General features: G+C 41.5%; 1 protein-coding gene across 3 annotated transcripts in view; it reads left to right on the forward strand.

Moving 5' to 3' along the window:
• The window catches only part of Slc44a1 (solute carrier family 44 member 1), a 157,280-nt gene that overhangs the window by 116,195 nt on the left and 21,858 nt on the right, over positions 1–19,227 (forward strand). Inside the window, exons 15-16 of one of the 3 annotated variants that reach the window (XM_041656920.1) lie at positions 1,362–1,442; positions 3,770–6,105. In XM_041656920.1, the coding sequence (XP_041512854.1) occupies positions 1,362–1,442; positions 3,770–3,793 (105 nt within the window). In that variant the 3' untranslated portion in view covers positions 3,794–6,105. Of the gene's footprint in view, positions 1–1,361; positions 2,333–3,769; positions 6,106–19,227 lie in introns of those variants that run through there. The other 2 variants (XM_041656922.1, XM_041656921.1) reach the window with 2 other exon arrangements.

The following is a 19,227-nucleotide window of genomic DNA, read 5'->3' on the forward strand; positions in this document are numbered from 1 at the left end:
GCCCTGCACACACATGGTGCACATATGTACATGTGCATAAAATGTTTTTAAAAAATTAAAATATTTTAAAATCGCTGTAAATTCAGTTTTATTGTTGCTAAATGGCATCAAACTAAAGATACTTAAGACTGAATACGGTGCATTGAAACAAGGAGCCATTTTTTCACAGTGTGGAGTATCCAGTTGAATCTGAAATAAATGTGTGAATAGCTTTTTTTTTTTAGTTCAGTAGTGAAAAATTGACGGTAATTGAACTGAGCTGTTTGATACTGATAGTCCCTTACTGAGAGCATCGTGAACTAAACGTTGGATGCTTTCCTAAGTCCTCAGTGAATTCTGTCTGGTTGTTTTCTGTGGAGTTGCACCTGCATTTCGGTCTTCTGTGATAGAGCAGTTCAAGGGACATTGCTGTTAATCAATTTTTTATTTTTAAGATAAACTCTTATGTAGTCCGTGCTCACCTTGAACGTGTGCTTTCCCCGCCTCCATCTCCCTGGTGTTGGACTTGGAGGCGGGAACCGCCATGCTCTGACAAAAATAGTTTTCCCCCTTGGTTTTCTTCTGTAGGGATGCTGAGGGTACTGGGGAGGAGTATTCTACAGGCTTTGATAGGGCAGCACAGCCCCTGGGGAGGCGCCTACTCTAACCTCTTCGGACCAAACTTTATGCTTGATGCCTCCATGGCTCTGCTTCACAGAGCACTAGCTAGAGCTCGCAGTAGCAGGATACGGGTGATAAGGACGGAATGCTAAGGCTAGAGAGAGACTTTGAAAGTAGCTGACCTGTGGTTTGGTTTTGGTTTCCGGGATGTAGGGGTGCTGTTTTTTAAAGATATTTCATGCTTACTAGAACTGCGTTCTAGGTCTTTGTTATAAGCAGAGGCTGATGAGTGGGATGTGGTGGTGCATATCTATAATCCTAGGCAGTGCAGGAGAATTGCTGTGAGTTTAAAGCCAGCCTGGGCTATAGAGCGAGTGGCAGGCTGTCAGGGCTGCATAGTGAAACCCTGTCATATATATAGTTACAAACCAGAAGCTTTTGAAGCAAACTATTTTTGGTTCATTGTATCTTCATATGGAAAACAAAACTAGACAAAAGAGATGTTCTCAGTGTGGGGAAAAGCATGCTCCTAAAACTGTTGGTTCGAACCAACATTATCTCTTGGAGCCAAGGTGAGAATGTCAGAATGGGAATACAGAGGAGATTTTACATCTGCGAATTGCAATCCGTCCTGACATATTCACTAATTTATCTGTTCACTCAAGTATTGTTTACCACATAAGGTTGCACCATTAAAATTCACCTGCTGACTGAAATCTGAAAAGATCCCCCAGTAATGCCATGTGGTCCATGTCTTTCAGGAATTTGTGGAAAACAGTAGGAAGGCAATGAAAGAAGCTGGTAAGGGAGGCGTCGCGGATGCCAGAGAGCTAAAGCCTATGGTAGGTGGCGCTGAGGAGGTGGCCGCCCTCCATGAGTTCCACTTTCACTACTTGTCTCTCTCTGTCCTCACTGACTGCACGTCCTCTGGAGACGCGTTTGTCATCTGTATCACGCAGGACATGCTGCTCTTTCTGTTTGTCTGCTTACCCATCACGTGGATGGCAGAACTCGTGTCCCAGATGAGACTACCATCTGTCAAAGTGAGCTGAAAGGAACAGCGCCCCTGCCAGGCTCAGGGCCAGGGGTGATGGCTTGCTCCAGTCAGAACTGGTCCTTTGTTTTCTGGCTGTCAGTGTATAGTTGTCTTCCCACTGGGCATTGAGGAGCATGCTCGGAGCAGCAGTTCATTTTCATCATTGTGGAAGGTGACCCCGGAAGTTCCTTTCAGCTCGCTGAAGTTCATGTTCCTCCTTTTTTAAAAAACGATAACTTTTGTTTACATTGCCGTCTTTGCCTCTTTGCGGACTTTTTCTTCTGTTGCTCAGAATGTACTTTCTTTGCTGTTGTTATTCCTGTCTGTCCGTTTATTTGGTTTGGTTTTGAGTTCCTTTCGCCTGCAAACAAGGAGATTTCCATCAATAGCCACATTCCATCTTGGTAAGACAGCTTGCTCTTCTCACACCTTAGCTGTAAAAGTAATCCGTTTCTCCCTTCAGTCACAGATGATAATAGATTTAGACAGAGAGATGACTAATACTTAGGTAGAGCAGAGTGACGATCAGCTTAGTACCCCCGAGTTGTTTCTCTTGTAGATATTCTCTTGGAGTGTAATAGCACATGTCTCAAATCTATACTGGTCTAACTAGAACCATGCTGCCAACCCGGCAGTGACATGAAGAATGTCACTTCTACTGCCTGGATGTCCTCATTGTTTAGGAAATAAAGAATCTAAGCCTAAAACTTTAAAGGGGCGTGTGTGTTTGTGTGTGTGTATATACATATACATGCATATGTACATAAAAAAACCTGTAAAGATCCTAGCTTGCCTCTCCCTCCTTTGTGTAAGTTGAAGCCTCCATTAAATCAATATTCATTAATAAACATTTTAAGAAAGGTAGAAATATTTGAAGTTGAAGACCAGCCAATTTGGCCATGGCCTTGGAATGTATTTCCAACATGACTCTTAGTAAGTAGAAGGTAAATTGTGGTAGACCGGAATACAAGTATCCCTTCCCTACCAGAAACCCTAATTTATAGACACTAATCCTAAGAGAATTGCCCAAGTTTCTTAGCGTTCCATTAGAACCCACAGCCTTCTCTCAGTAGTATTTCCAGTTTTTGGCTGTGACTGGCTCCCCAAGAAATGTGTTAAGATCTTCATTGGGTTTTGCCTTCACTTTATGTTGTTCATCAGTTCATAGCTTTTTGTATAAGCTCAGTCCCCAAACACATCTTTTGTGTGCATTGTCCTTCTGGTGTGTTGGGCACTACAGCCTTTGACCTCCGAGAATGTCTCTCACTGTAAGTAAAGAAGACCCCCCCCTCCGCCCCCAGAGCAGTGGGGAATGTAAGAGGCCAGCTGCCCTTCTTAAGCATGACATTAAACATTTCTTCTCATGCCCAGTAAACACGACCAGAGTTGACACCTGCTGTCCCCCAGCCCTCGTGTCATAAGGAGTCAATCACCTGAGACCTTCACCACTGAAAGTGAACTACGTGTTCTCATGTGCTGTGATCCTCTTCAGGCGAAAGCTCTCCCTGAGAGAGCATCATGTCTGTTTTGTAATGTAATATGTATAGCAACATCCCTGAGAGAGCATCATGTCTGTGTTGTAATGTAATATGTATAGCAACAGCCACTGCTGCCTGTCTCCCTCCATATGAGCTGCTTTCATTTAGATTTTTTTTTATCCTGTACAAATATTTTTTAAAATGAGGTTGTCAGATTGTCCACTTAATAGGGGATTGTGTTCACTAAATGAGAAACTGCCACTTTTCTTTTTGAACTGTTTAAGAGAGCCCCAATAGTTTAAAAAACGTTTTAAGATTCTTGAGGTCTCTCTCCAATTCTTAGAAGAGTTTGCTGAGTGTAATGCTTTGGAGATCTGGCTGTCTGCTGCCATTCAAGGATAAGGTTTCAGAGGGGAAGCCCAAGCTCTCTGGGGGTGTGGGCGGCAGTAGTGGGGGAGTAGGCTATGCGTGTCTCTCTGGTGACCCTGAAGGAAGTATGGCCTGCAGTATCCCAGCATCCTAGATTCAAGAGAGGAATCTCAACTTATTTTGCCTTCTTGTTGTTGTGACCATGTGTGTATGCTAATAGCATCATTCATATCTCCTTTCAATGGTAATTTTCTAAGATTATACTCTGTATGACTTTGTCTTCTAGGCTTCGGGAGCAAGTTCTGCTTGAACATAGCCGGCGGTTATGGACCCCATTGACATTCCAAAACAATATATACACATAACTATGTATTTGTGTGTGTGGGTGTGTGTATATATGTATATGTATGTGTGTATATATATGTATATGTATATACACACACACACATAATCAGCCAAAATCAGAGAAAAGGAACAGGGATTTAATACCTTTTTTATGCTTATTTTTGTCAAACATGTACTCCTTTCATACGGGTGGCTTTTACAAGGCAACTTCCGTCGTTTAATGTTTTCAATTGTAATTGTCTTAATGGAAATGTTAGATTCATATCTGATTAACATTTTTAATAACTAGAGGAAATTTTAACTTTAGTTACTTGACCTAGGTAAAAATTATTGTACCAAATTCTTGTGTAAGTTCTTGCAGGGGTGATTGCCCTGGTATACGTTAAAATCAGAATCTTATTTCACTGATGCATAAGTCCTAGCGTGTCAGGCTAGGCGTGTGCTCTCAGTCTGTGTCCCCAAATCCAACAAGCCATGTCATTTTACTTTCAGAAGCATCCGAGTGGGCCCGTTTTGGGAAATTTCATAATAGCTCATGCATTTTGTCAGCCGACATTCAAAAGTAACCAACTCCTCAGGTATTTGTAGTTTACCCTAACGCTTCTATAGAAGAAAGTAGGAAAACAGAGAAAGAAAGGGGTAGATAATCTTTATTATGCAAACTTTTTTCTTGTATTTCGTCTTTTTCCTTTCTGACGTTTTAGTAGCATCCACCACACATCTGTGGGCCTGATTTTAAAGGAAGCTGGGGCACCCAGCAAGTTTAGCCTTTATGTTTCTGTGTATTGATTTTCAGCTTAGGTAGTTCTAGAAGGCATGAAAGAGAGAGAAACACGGAGCAGGAAGCATTGGGAATCCCAGTGCTTTGCTTTTGTTTCAGGGGCAGGTCAGGAGCTTAGGGTTAAACGGCCATCTGTTCAAATGCTCGCTATAAAATCTGAACACACTGGCAGGTGCTCCACTCCTTGGTCATCCGTTGAGTATCCAGAGTTCTACAACGTGTAACCGAAGAACTGGTTAGTGTTGTTAATCCTCAAGTGTGAATGTTCTTTATGTTTGGGGGTACATCTGGGGTATTATGTTTTGCTGGTTTTTTTTTTCCATTCCTAAAGCTTACCAGATATGAATGGCTAATATTCCATTGTTCTGCTTATTGTAATGGTGAATGCTTTAAGAAAAAAAAGTGTAATTTGCTAAGAATAATTCATGATCTGTTTATGCGATAACTCCTTTTTGTTACAATTTTTTTAAAAAAAGCTATTTTTGTTAATGTAAAGTAAATATTTCAGAGCAAATTTTTTAAACTTATTGCACTAAATACGGGCTCTGTAAAAAAAAAAAAAGCCTCAGCATTTATCATTCCATGGAAGGAGAATCTTTTGAAAGAAAGCATTGCCTATCAGACCTAGACAGTGAATTAGACTGGTGTTATGGAATTGCACACAACGTCCTGAGGGCTCACTAAGCAGCTGTTTGCTAATGTGCTTCCTTTCAAAGGGTTGGACCTTTAAATTGCTGCAAAAGGTAAATTGTATTTTCTTTTTTAAGTACTGGTATTCTTTAATCTAGCTAGGCTAAATTCTGCTAAATGCCTTGGTTTCTTTTCAAAGCTCATGAATATTTCTGAACCTTCAGAGTATTTGCAATAAGAGTCTGGATTAAAATGACAACAAACCACACACACACAGTTAAGAGTTCATTTCTAAGCAGGATCCGGGAAACCAGTGTTGAGAGCATAGCGCTTGTGAAATAACAATTTGCCAGAAATTAACATCTAACATCTAGTGTTGCCAAATAGTGTCGCTGTCTTTTATATCATTTGAAATGGAATTTAATTATGTAACCTAACAACTGTCCTAGTAGGTGAGAGGGGGGAAAAATCAGAGTACCGTGTGGCTCATAGCCACCCAGATTTCGGATATTCAGACACATTGAGAACTAAAGTTAGAATGGGCAGAAGCCTGGAAGATGGGTCTCCCAGCAGAAGACATTCCAGGAGCTAGCCATTTTAGGAGGTGTCCCTCCAAAGTGACATGATGACGGACTTGAACTTGGGAATCAGGTTCTGCTCACTTGGACGTCCCTGCATCATGGACTCTTGCTGCCCCTGTTCCATGTGCTCGCAATTCCAGCTACTGGAAACCACCAGGAATGCTTTCTAATTATCATTTGCAACTAGAACTGTAATCAGAAAGAAAATTTGTATTTTTGTATAACTTGATTGTGTGCCATTTTATATAACAGGTCCTGTTTTACAAATAAATTTTGTTTTACTAACATTGTGTTTAGAAACTATGATCTATGTGTAACCATGTCATTTGAGTTCAATTAATTTCCAGGCTGTTTTCCCTGAGTACATTTTGTGTGCCATATAGTTATATGCAAATATGCATATCTATTACGCGGATGCACACAGAGAGATATTTGATGTATGGAATATCACTCTGCCCTGAGCTCCATTCTCTGACTGATTTTAGAAAGCCTGGCAGAGGCTTTTTAGTAATACTTAAGTGTTCCGCTTGGGTATCCCTGCTGCCTCTTCCTCCATTCATCTGCAAGTCATTCTCCTAGCTATGGGCTGCCTTACTGCCGTGTGCTCACCGCTTCCATCTTCCGCCCAAGTGAGAAGAATAGACCAAGCGCAAAAATTATCTGTGAAATCTGGACACCTGACTAACTTTATAAACCACTTTGTTCTATAGTATGACTTCCTCCTTTTTCTGGGATGGTTTCTCAGCACCACACTTTGGAGTCCTGTCTCTGGAATTAGACTAGAGGGCTCCTTTTAAAAATGGTAGTGGTGTCCTCGGTGCCACATGATCTCTGCCGTCAGATCTTTAAGAGCCTGGTGCGTGATTTAGACCTGCTGGACTCCTGCCTGCAGAATAAGTTGTCCTATTACTGTAATGTGGGAGGAAAAGGGTTCAGTTTATTTCCGTGTGAACCCATGAGCCCCATCTTCAGTAAGAGGCTTGCTAGTGCAATAATAATAAACCGTGAACACTTAGCCAGGGCACTGAGATTGTATAATCCCTGCATGGATGAGCAGAGCTCAACACGGGTTGTTCCTTGAAACCATTTAATGCAATGGTTAATGTTTAGGATTAAAAGTTTTCATCCTCGCCTACAGATGATAAAGTTCTAACTCCATGCCATTTAAGTAGCTTAGTTGGCTTGGTTCTCAGTCTTCCCTAATGGAGGTACTTACTGAGCGTATTTAAAAATTATGCTTGAAGTATGTTTTCTTTGATAGAGTTGTCCTTTTACTCTTAGTTTTTCCTTCCTTCTTTTCTTTCTTCTTCTTTCAATGAAAGGCATTAAGCTTCTAATTATATAACTTCTGCCCAATACCTTGGACCATGTCTGCCTTCTGCCACCTTCTGAAGATTCCACCCTGGTCAGGCATAGACTACTTTATCCTGGTCCCAGGCTGCTTTAAGTGTGACTCATAAATACCTCTCCCTCCTCCGAATAGTGCAGGAGATTCATGCTCCTGGTATCTGCAAGCCACACGGTGCCACCACCCCACTCCACCTCTGGGCCTCGGATATACCGTGCACAGCCATTTGTCCTGAGTGCTCCTTCAGGAGGTCCCTGTACTAGCAGAGCAGCATTGGGAAATCAGCTCCAAAACCAGAGCTATAGGTTAGGGTGATGTGAACATTTTATTTTATTTTTAGCTTCTCGTTTGACTTGGGGTCTCCAATAGCTCTACTGCAATTTCTGAGAAGTTTCCTTCGAAAGGTTCTATGAGCTTTCATCTTTTAATAAGTAATTTCTGTGCTGGGGGTATAGTTCAGTGACAAGAGCAGTTGTCACAAGGCCCAGTACCACCCCTCTTCCCTAAAATATCAGTGTCAGCTCAATATTGCTTTCCGATGGCCACTTGGAAGACAAACACACAGCCAGAAATCTGGAGGTTTATCAATGCCCCTGATGCCGTTAATCTCGGTATTCCTTTCATGCATTCTGTCTGACAGATAGAAGGGCTTGCTACAGTTAAGATGTGGTCTGTGAATATATATTAGAGAATTATGGGATCCGAAGTAAATGCACGAAGCAGAGATTTGTGTTCTATATTCATAGCGCAGAATGCCTTTTGCTTTCGATGCATATTCATGGAGCTGTGTATATTACAGAGTCCGTGTTAGCCCTTTTGGAAAGTAGGCATTGTTCATATACAGTGGCTGCTTGCAGAATTAGCTTGTCTTCATTTAGTGGCATATGGCCTAGTTTCTGAAAAAGCAGGATCTTGGAGTATGTCAAGAAAAAAAGTCTAAAGTTAACAAGCTTGAGAACATTATGAAAATTCAATATATTATCTGTAGTGAAAAGTTTGAGAAAACACACTTTTCCCATTGGAATTTTATAAATTTGAGCCAAATCTTTATTCCATATTTTAAGAAGATAATTTCAATTCGAAATTTAAAACTTTGAAAATATCTTTCTATAAAGCCTCAATGCAGAACTTTTTAACTTGTGTCTCTCTGTGGAAAACCTTTTCTGTAGAACTATTCTTTCTTCCTCCTCATTTTGATTTCTTTGTATGCATAACAATAGACCAACGATTGATTTTTTTTCTTGCATGAACAATTGCTTCCTTTGTCAATTACAAATACAGGATTTAAGTTTGGGTATTTTTTAGGGGAACGTGAATTTATTCAAAAGATAAGAAATTGTTAGGGACCCAAATATTACACAGATCTTCAATTTTTATACTCAGTGACAGCCTAAGTGATTTCTTTTCCAGACCAGAAAGCTCAGAAAAAAAAATCAGGCATTTATTCATAATTCAATCAAGATCCAGTTGATTAAGAAAACATTGATTCATTTATCCATGTTCCAGATGTTTTTCTCTTCATTTGCTGGTATCCAAATTTAGTATTTGAAATTCTGAATCCGGTTTGAATGACCATATGGTCCCTTTGCACTCATGGAAGCTGTGAACCGCCTCCCAGATGTACCTCTCTGCATTTCTCCAACATTCCTCCTCCACGTGCTTAGACCGCCTACTGCCTGCCCACGGGGATGATGCTAATTATCTCTGACCACTTCCAGGTTGCACATAGAAACCACACTGGTCTGAATGGGTATCGCGGGGTCATTACACCACCACGATCTTGCTCTACCTTGGAAGTGTGAGGTGGAATGTGTCCTGGGGGAATTATTTCAAGTGGAGTCGGGTGCACCCTAAAACAGATGAAAAGAGAATCCTTGTCCTTAGACATCTACACACATCTACACATAGCACAGTTATTTTCATGTACTCAGATACGGCATTATGTGGCGTACTGTGACCAGCATAGACCCGTCTTTAAAATACATCTGTCAACACGAAGGAAAACAGATGAAGACAATGATAATGAGTTAACTGAACGAGAGCAGGTACTTGATTTAAAAAAAAAAAAAAAAAAGTTGAGTGACTAGTTGAAGTTGCTGGTGCTGGGAGTAGAAGTTCAAAGTTCAACACCAACCCCTCCACCCAACACACGCAAGCGCTTACACATGCACACATGCACACACGCACCAGATGTTGGCTGTCTTTAGGTTTCCCGTGCAGTAGAGAGCAGGGTTAGACCACTCTGATAGTGGGTCCTGCCTCCATTTTCTGTGTCCACTCCTTTCTTCCTGCTTGAGGAGGCCTGAAGAGTCCATTGCTGCCACAGCTCACTCTTAGGTATGTAGCAGCTCTCCAGGAAGACTCTCTAGGCCCTTGAAAAGGCGGGTAGAAGTTTATTAAAGGTTCAACCCTGGTGCATCCCAGTTCATAGTGTCAGATGTTAAACCACTATCTCTATTGTCTGGCTCAACAAAGCAGTAGTAATCTAGCTGGCAGGCCAGTGAAGAAATAACAGAAGTCAACTCTCTACCTTGAACCCTTAACACCTGTAAATGGAGAGCCCACTGCTGTAAATGGGTAGAATAGGTGGGAAAAATTGAGTAACTTGATTGATTGCCATGGAAAATAAATACGTGACTTAAAGGGAACTTCCTGGCTTTTGTCTTTGACTTTACCTACGCATCCTGCTGGTTAGGAATGTCATTTGTGCTAGTTGTTGCTGGAGAAATGGATTTTACACGTGGAAGAAAGTAAGCCGTGGAAAGATTTGGAGAATACGTCTAGAGAGAAGGGGTCTGGTGGGCTACTCTTATCAGCCTCTAAAAGCTGTGGACACCCTTTTTGTCTACCATGTGGTTGTCAGGACAGGGCCCCTTGCCCCGTACATTGTATTGGAAACATATTACATAGAAATGTGGAGGCTGAAGGTTTTGACCAGGCACTATAAACTAACACTCTCCCTGGCCTCTGGGTTCGAGTACTCTGCTCAGCACTTGTTGAGTTTTAACTTCCAAGATGATCCTAAGGACATAGTCAGCTCATTGTGTGTTGCTCTGCTGCTGTCTTGATTGATGCTTTCTGATGCCTTCCATCCTCTTTCGGAGCTCTGAAGTATTTGAGAAGAAGTTTCAAGGTGTCAGTCTCAGAATATTTAGGAGCACTAAATGCACTTCTACTAGATCTTGTAGTCAGTTCAAGTGGATTGTTACCTGGTTAGGGTACGAGACAAGGGGGAGAACTCTACAACTTCATGCTCTTCAGGGAAGAGCATGAAGGATCTAACAAATGACAGAGGCGCTGCAAAAAACAACCAAAGACAAAGCCTGTCTTTCGCCTACCAAACAGCCAAACTGTCTGTCCTGTCTGGGCCAGCCTTCCTGAACTTGAGTTTAGGCTAGAACTTGTAGACTAGAGACAACCAAGCTTTGAAGACCTGTCAATACAACGGGGACCTGGTCTTGTTCTCTCAGGCTGTCTTCCGGCCCATGTCAAGCCTAGCCATTGTCCTGGGTGATGAGACCATAAACAGAACATTCTAATGCATTTCCGTCCCATTTTGGTCATTTGTCATTTGTATCTATTTTCAGAGTGTTGAAATGAGCTTCTGTGTCACGTCTTGTCTCTTTCCACTAGAAATAGAAGGACACAGTTGAGCCTTCCATGGATTCTCCAGTTTGTGGTCATTTCCCTTCATGTTATTTTGGGTTGGTTCTTATTATGGCGTCACCACACTATGCATGGGAGGAAACAAACATGTAGGTGCTTGAACATGCCCCCCTGTTGTGCTTGTAGCCCTCGTGTCTTTGGCTGTCATGACTAACACAGTGCAGACTTTGCACACGGAGCATTATACTCTCACGGGACTTAAGAACTATGTATATTAAGCAATTCACTTTCTGGAGCAATCAGCTCTTGCAGGCAGATGAACCGCCTGGAGCTCTGAGCTGGATAACATTCCCTCTGGCTTCAGAGTTCAATGAGCTTACATGAAACGGAGCTTTGAAATCTTTTACTTGTGCAGAAATATGAATGAAGAAGAAAAAGTGCTGGTCTAGTGCCGTTTTCTCTGTATGGACTCAGTTGCCAGAATTATAATGAAAACTGTATTTTAGTCTAACAAATGTATAGAATTTTTTATGTAATAAATAAAATTTTATAGGAAAGAGTATCATTGTCTACTGTGTCCTAACCCTTTCCCACACCTATAGTGGCAGTGGATAGGAAGTAGTCCTGACTTCAGGTCAGGTGACTGGTGTAAGAGTAGCCGAGGACTTCCTAGAACTCCTCATCTGAACATGTTCCAGGGGCTTGGACTATGAAATATTAACATACCAAGTGTTTCTAAAGTCTAAAGTCATCTACCGCCTAACCAGCCTTCATTGCTGGTATCTGAGTGACCGTGTGGCTATATAACTGATAGAGTTACGACTGAGTCCAATCCAGGTAGAAGAGAAAGGCTTCCGTATGTGACCTTCCCCAGGGAAAGAATTCGTTGCACAGGTGCAGTGGCTCAGGTGCCCAAAGCCTCTGTTTGTAGTGAATTAGTGGGTGTGTGCATTGGGGGCAGGTCATCATTTAACCTGAAGCTGTGCCCCCTTACAGTTTGTAAAATATCAAGTTTGTTCAAAACTAACCATTTGCAGTGACGCTAGGGACTAGGAAGGGATAGGCTTCCTAAGTGGAGGATCTGCAGCCAACACCTGTCAATCTCTCCTTGTTTTGCAAGTTGGGATTTTTCCTGAGGCCTAGCTTCTGAGTGATGCCTAGATAGCCCTGGTGTGTATTCCAGACTGCTCAAAGGAGCTGGTAACAGCTTTTGTGAGGCATCTTCAAATAGTACAGGTGTTTGAGATGCTGAAGAACTAACCCGTCTAGACTTGTGGCATCATTCAGATACAGAATTACTTCCCCTCGCCTATATAATCCTCATGATTAAGGAGCTTGTGAAAAGTCTCATTTCCTGAATAGTCCCCAAAAGTCATTTTTCTGTGCTTATGGTCATGAAAAGTACACCCTGTAATAGAGCCCCAAACTTCAGAAAACATAGGAAATCCAAGCTCTTTGACACGTGTGACTTAATGGCAGGGATATATTCTGAAAAAATGCATCATTAGCTGATGTCACTGTTGTGTAAACATCTTCGAATATGTTTATACGAACATTGATGGGTGCAGAATCCCTGGGTAAAATGATCTTAGAGGAGGAGACCATCTTCATAAATTCAGTCACTGACCAAAATGTACTGACTGTGCTCACGCAGCCCAGCTTCGTGCACACGGAGCGACTGAAATCTGGGCTGGACAGATAGATAGACAGCTCTGAGCTCTCACCAAGGTTGAGCAGTTCAAAGGAGGCCAATGTCCCATGAGGCTGCTTGGCTCCGTCATTCATCAGGAGCTGTGGTAGTAACCCACACACAAGATCGTCCCTCTCCTTGTTGTTATTTTCAATGTAACACATGGCAGTGGGGCCTTGAATTTGATGGCATGCTTCATTTATTGTCCAAATTCTAAGAAACATAGTTTTACTAGGTTGACTTTAGGATCAGAGTCTACTAGGTTGACTTTAGGATCCTGGAAAAAGAACGGCTATATCAAGCCATCACGTGGCCTTCTCGAATTTTTAATAGAAATATTAAAGTTCCTGAGATCTTACCAAGCTCCTAGGCCAAGTCTGTCAGCCTGGAGCAGCAACAGCTCAGAGAAATTGCCTTTAAGATGAAATTCCTGTGACTCACACTGGGAGACATGATGTTAAGGATATGTGGTCCGTTACTTTCCCCATCTCACCTAAAGGATTTGTGCAGCTTTCAACAAAATAATTTTAACCAAAATCCCCCAGCGTCCCCAAAGAGCAACAAGTGAAAAATAAGAAAGGAAGATAGTTAAGAAACCCTGGCCTGGGCATAAGACTACATTTAAATCTTTTCTTTATCTCTTTTAGACATTTCCAACAAAGAGAAAAAATCAATACAGGGACAGACATTTTAAATGTTAAGTAAAAGCTGTGGCTGCACAGAAGGTGAATAGGAAAAACTGGGCAGAATGGGCTGTAAATGTGATATAATAATAGTTAATAGATTAGGATAACATTCATTGTGTAGTCAGAAAAATGCAAGGGGGAAGAATGTTGACATCATTACTCTACTTGATAAATAGTCTAAGCAGTTTAGAAGTATAGGGGATGAGTTACTGCTCAGCAGCTGATAGGTTAATTTAAACTTGTTTAGATAGGAAGGTGTTCGGGGACTTTCTAAATTTTGATATGTAAATTTTCATAGCCAATGTTTTTTTGGTGTTTGAGACAAGGTCTCATTATGTAATATAGACTGGCCTTGAATTTATGATCCTCCTGCCTCAAGCCTTTCAGGTGATGAAATTGCAGGTGTGGCACATGGTTATTGGCTAATCTTTGACAAAGGTCTGCTAATTTTATGATTCATAAACTCCTCTAAGGTTGTCTACTGACTGATTTTTGAATAATTAATACTAGCGGATAGTGTCACATCCAAAGAGTAAACATGAAATATTGAATTTTAAAAATGGGTCAGCAGTTTACCAACTATGTTGCAAATATTTTTATAGTTTTCTTTCCCGTGTTTGCATATCTCACATCCATGAACATTATTTTCAGTAGTTTGCCTTTCTTGACTCTTTCCCAGGCATTTAGTTTTTCGAAGTATCAATTTTCATACAATTGCTCTGGTCATGCCTGTATTGGTAAACAATAGAGCGTCCATCACCCGGCATTACATACGCCAGCAAACACACCTGACTTCTGCCAACCACAGCCGGCTAACACTAAAACAGGCAAAGGTGCCAGAGCCTGACACCCTCTCCAGGAACACCGAGCATCCTGTAATGGTTAGCCAGGCTGTTCTACAGAAAGGCCAGAGAATGTCAGGTAATCTGGCAAGATGGTTCAATGGAAGTCATTGCATTAAAATGATAATTATTCTTTTGTTAGAATGGTAATTGATCTATGTGTTGGGAGCTTATAGGTATTTCACTCTGGTTGCTTTTTGTTTTCTTCGCTTGTCTGTGTACCAAGAATATCCCTGTGGGTTTTTTTTTTTTTAATATGAAGAAGTCACGTTATATTAAAAAACAACAGGCCAGGGAAGCTAATAAAATGGTATTAACTAATCTACTGGACTAGAAGAGAATGTTCCCCCAACAAATCTTAGTGCTGGTAAGAATTTCATAGAAGATAAATATATGCACCAATTAAATCAAGGAGAGGATTTTAAATAAATGACATGTAGGACCAGTGGCTGTAGTTTGATAACAAACCTTAGTCGACTCTAAATATATATTTTGGTGACTAGGCAAGGGACAAGTGAAGAACACTAGTCTAGTTAGGTAGATTTAATAAATTCAGAAGGCTTAGAAAAATTATAAAAGTGACAAGCTGGTGAGACTCATATCAGATTTGTGGAAAACATGACTGGAAGGCCTATTCTAGATGTCTGCTGTGAGCATGTCTACCCAGTGTGTCAGGTGCACTGAGGATTTCTGAGGCCAGGCAGAATTATGGGGTATCAGCCCAGTTGTGGATGAAGCAGAATTATGGGGTATCAGCCCAGTTGGGGATGAAGCAGCAATGGAGTTACAATGAGAATTGGGGGTGAGAAGCAAAATGCTGAGGTCATCAAGCGACTACGTAAGTCTTGAAGGGTGAATAGAAGTACCCGGATGGTGAAGGGGTAGGGCCAATTAAACTACACCAGCGTGCCCTGGAATGGAGAAAGCAATCGCCTAGACAGCCATGGCAACAGAAGGAGAAAAGGTCTTTCTGGAGATGGCCAGAGCAATGAACTTGGAGATCTGTGAATGTGGAGAAGATAGGGTACACTTGTGTGCTCCAGCCTAAGCTGAATTGTAAGGCCCCAGTAACAGGGTCGAAGCAGAGGGCTGGCCTAGGCATATGGAGCCTGGAGGGAGATGGAAATGTAGCAACAGACAAGGCTATAAAGAGGCTGATGCAAAGTCCTGAGAGGTTTGGGGCAAGAAGAGGACAACAGGGAAACCCAGCAGGCATGGTGACTGATTCGATGTGTGCTTTACTAATCCCTCATTTACAGGCATGCATGCATACATACATGTGTGTGTGCATGTAAACTAGAAGTCAATGCCATACATTCGTCCTAAACCCCTCCCCTCCATATTATTGGGACAGGGTCTCTTACATGGAGGCCTACCCTCGGGATGATGAGTGCCACCTCTCTCTGCGGGGAGCTGGTGACAGATGACTAAATTCATTCAAGCTCTCGTGTTCTGATTCACTGGATATTGGAGGTTGGAAATGTCTACCTCTTCTGCTCAAGGCTCTGTTGTAATATACAAAAAGAGCAAATTAGAGAGAAGCTGCAGGTCTTTGAACTAGTTATTGAGGCTAGGAAGGGTTTTTCCATTACCTGCTGGATGAGCCTCTGGAATCTCGGGCTTCAGCTGAGAGTTCCCAAGCTCTCCTGACTTAGGTGACTGCATGCAGATGCCCCTGCTTTGCTCTCCTGCTTGTCCCCTTCACTATCTGGTTATTTCTGTTAATCAGGAGTAATTTACTTTTAGTGCACACATGTTTACATATTTATTCTTTTTCCAAGAAAGCATCCATTCAGAAAGTTTATTAAAATAATAAAAACAAAAGAAAATGCAGCAGGCAGGAGTAAGAAATACCCCAAACTCTGGAGCAAATATGATCACAGTACTCTGAGACATTAAATACATTGAGCTTCCTAGCAATGTAAAAAGAAAATGAACACACTAATATTTGTAGAATTTTATTCAGTGGTAGAAGAGGGTACCGCATTCTTCAAGTTACTGCCAATGCGGGAGTAGCCTGTCCAGAGAGATGGCTCGGTGGGTAAAGTACTGGCTATATGAAACCTGAGTTTGTCTTCCCAGAACTCATGTAAATACAAAATATGGCGGCATGTGCCTGTAAGTAAACTCAGTGCTGAGGGTTGGGGTGAAGAGAGCTGGATAGAAGATGCTTGCTGTTTAGCAAGTCTAGCGTCCAGGTTCAATGAGAGACCTACATGCATGTAGATGTGCACACCTTCATGAGTGCATGCACACACATGTGAGTTTTTTGTTTGCTTTTTTAAGCAGGAAGAAACAAGAGTTGCCTAGTCTCTACCTTTCACAAACTCAGTCTGTTTAAGACAGCAAAGGGATAAGCAGAGGATTGGCATGGAGTGTGACGGTTGCTCTAACAGCGCAGGAGTGCAGGGAGACCCAGACGAAGATGGGTGGAGTAAAGACGTGGAGAGAGTGTGAATTAACAGGTCTTTGGGGTGGGGTGTTTTAGTAGAGACGTGTGCGCGCCCATGCTTGCTTGCATGCCTGCGTGTGTGTAGAAGAGGTAGTATGTCAGGTTCTGTACTAAAGAGTGTGCATGTGTGTGTGCGGGCGTGTGTGTGTGTGCATGTGCACATAAATAGTATTCTTGGGTTTTATACTAAAATGCATGTGTGTTTGTAAGAGGTAGTATTCTGGGGGTTTATACTAAAAGGCATGTGTCCATGTGTGTGTGCGCACACGTGTGTGTGTGAGGTAGTATTCTGGAGTTCTATACTAAATAGCATGTCTGGGGACATGAGACTAGAGAAGTCAAAGGAGGGCAGATCTCAGAGGTCCTGTGGGCCATTCCAAGAGACTTGCTTTTTTTATGATGAAGAAAGCAGGGACTGAGCAGGGGGATGCTTGACATTTGCATTGGTGTGTGGGGATCTCTATGTAAGGAGTATAGAGTGCAATGATCTTCCCAGTTAGGAAAACCAGTGAAGAGCCTTTTGTAATATGTCAAGTGGGCAAAGATGAAGCCTCTAGCTTCAATCCCAGCAACAGAAGGAGGATATGGGGATATGTTTAAGATGAATGAGATGTGAAATCAATAGGACTAGATGTTCAAAGAGGGCCCAAGATGGGAGTCAGGTGTGAATCTCCAGGTCCTGGTTTTCGTGTGATAATGTATTGGAAGAGAAAGAACCCTGGTAAGCTGTTTGCATTAGTTAGAGACAAGAAGAAATACTGAAATCGAAGCATCTGGATTCATCTCCAATCTTCCAATCCAATTACAGGCTATTTGCTCTCTCTTGCCTTAGTTTCTGTACCTACGCGAGGAAATAGATTCAGTCTGTGCTGTGGGGTTATTTTGGTGGCAGGTGTAGTGGTGGATAGGAATATACTTCAAAACCAGTTACATACAACAGAACTGGCATCTCCTGACACCTGAAGGAGCAGTGCAATATAAAGGAGAGAGAGAGACTTCGGGGGTCATATATGTGGGATTGAATTTCTTTCTGCCGCTTGTATGAACTGTGTCATCTAGGGGAGCTAGAAAATCACTTTGAGGTTCTGTGTCTTCTTTTGTAAAATGAGAATATCATGTCTTACAGGGATTTGTATAAACCTCAGTGGTATATTTTTCATTCAGTCAATCATTACCTAACATACTCAAAGTCTCTGCTGTCTATCATGAACAGAAAACAAAACTGAACAAAGTAAGCTAGAATCTCTACATCAAAAAGCTAACGCTGGGGAGAGGTGACAAAATGGCAACTGGGAAATTCAAATGCAGCTCCCTCCTCCCACGACTGAAAAAGAAACCCCTCAACAGACTGGGAACAGAGGGGAACCTCCACAGCCTATTACAGGATTCTTATGACAACAAAAAACAGATAAATAGCATCACAGATAATGATGAAAGAGGAAAATGTCACTCCTGATCAAGAAGACAAAGGAATGCCATTTCTATTCAGTATTGTACTACTGAAGATTCTTTGCAGGAAAAGTAGGTAAGAAAAATGAGTTCAAACACATAACTTCAAAAGAATGATTAGGACCTTTTTATTGGGTGGCATCATGCAATGTCAAGTCATAGAAGATTCATACACAACTTAAAACTTAAAATTGATAAATAAATTAAACGTTGAAAGATGCAGACACAGTACACATACAAGCCATCTTGGTTTCTGCACACTAACTGTAAACAATCTGAAAAAGAAATTAAAACAGTCTCCTTTATAATAACTTTAAAAGACATAAAACAGTGGCAGCATAATTTAACCAAGTTGATGTAAGACATTTAAATGAAAGCCTACAAACAGAATACCACTGAAAGAAAATACTAGTAAATGAGCTATCTGTGCTCATCACTTAGAAAAATTTACGGGGCACTGCTACATAGAGCAAGCTACAGTTTCTGTCAGTTTCCCCTTACTCTTGCAGAAATGAATGTTGATGGTTTGAAAAATTCATTAGGAACTACAAAGAAACCAAAATTGTTTAAACTGTCTTCGATTCTAATAGTAAGCTTGGAAAAATCATCACATTCTGATGTCAGAACCCACGAACAGGCTAAAAGAAGACACTGCGGCACTGACACAGGCTAGGGATCGAAGGAGCAGAGTTAAAATGTGCGGTAAAACTGTCTGGAAGGGCCGACGGATGAAAGAATTGACACTGGCGTCAATAACTGCCACTTACAACTAGCTAGCCATAGGCAAAACCATGATGTTAGCTTCCTACCTTAAGCGATATATAAAAATTAACTCAAAGTGGAGCATGTACCCTAATCTAAGAGCTAAGACTAATGAACTATTAGAAGAAAAATAAGGCTAATCCTCATGACATTGGTTTGACCTTGGTTTCTTGGCTCTGAAACCAGAAACAAAGTAACAAATGAAAATAGGTAAATTGGACTTCATCAAAATTGAAAATTTTGTGACCAAAATTCAATGAAAGGGACTGATCTTTGGCTCAGTTACTGAGTTACCTGCTGTATAACCCTGAAGACCTAAGTTCAGATTCTCCAAGTTCAGATTTCCCAGAATCCATGTAAAAAGCCAGGCATAGTAGCATATGCCTGTGATTTCAGCTCTGGGGGAATAGAGACAGATGGATGCCTGAAGCCCATTGGCTGGTCAGCCTACCTGGAATTGATTAGCTGCAGGTTCAAAGGGAGACCCTGTCTCAAAGTAGTGTGTGTGTGTGTGTGTGTGTGTGTGTGTGTGTGTAAAACTATGGAGTGTGATTGAAGAAAGACACCCATCA

The sequence above is a fragment of the Microtus oregoni genome, unplaced genomic scaffold (assembly GCF_018167655.1).
Source record: "Microtus oregoni isolate MIOR12 unplaced genomic scaffold, Mior012 000008F_ref0000371, whole genome shotgun sequence".
Classification (NCBI taxonomy): domain Eukaryota; kingdom Metazoa; phylum Chordata; class Mammalia; order Rodentia; family Cricetidae; genus Microtus; species Microtus oregoni.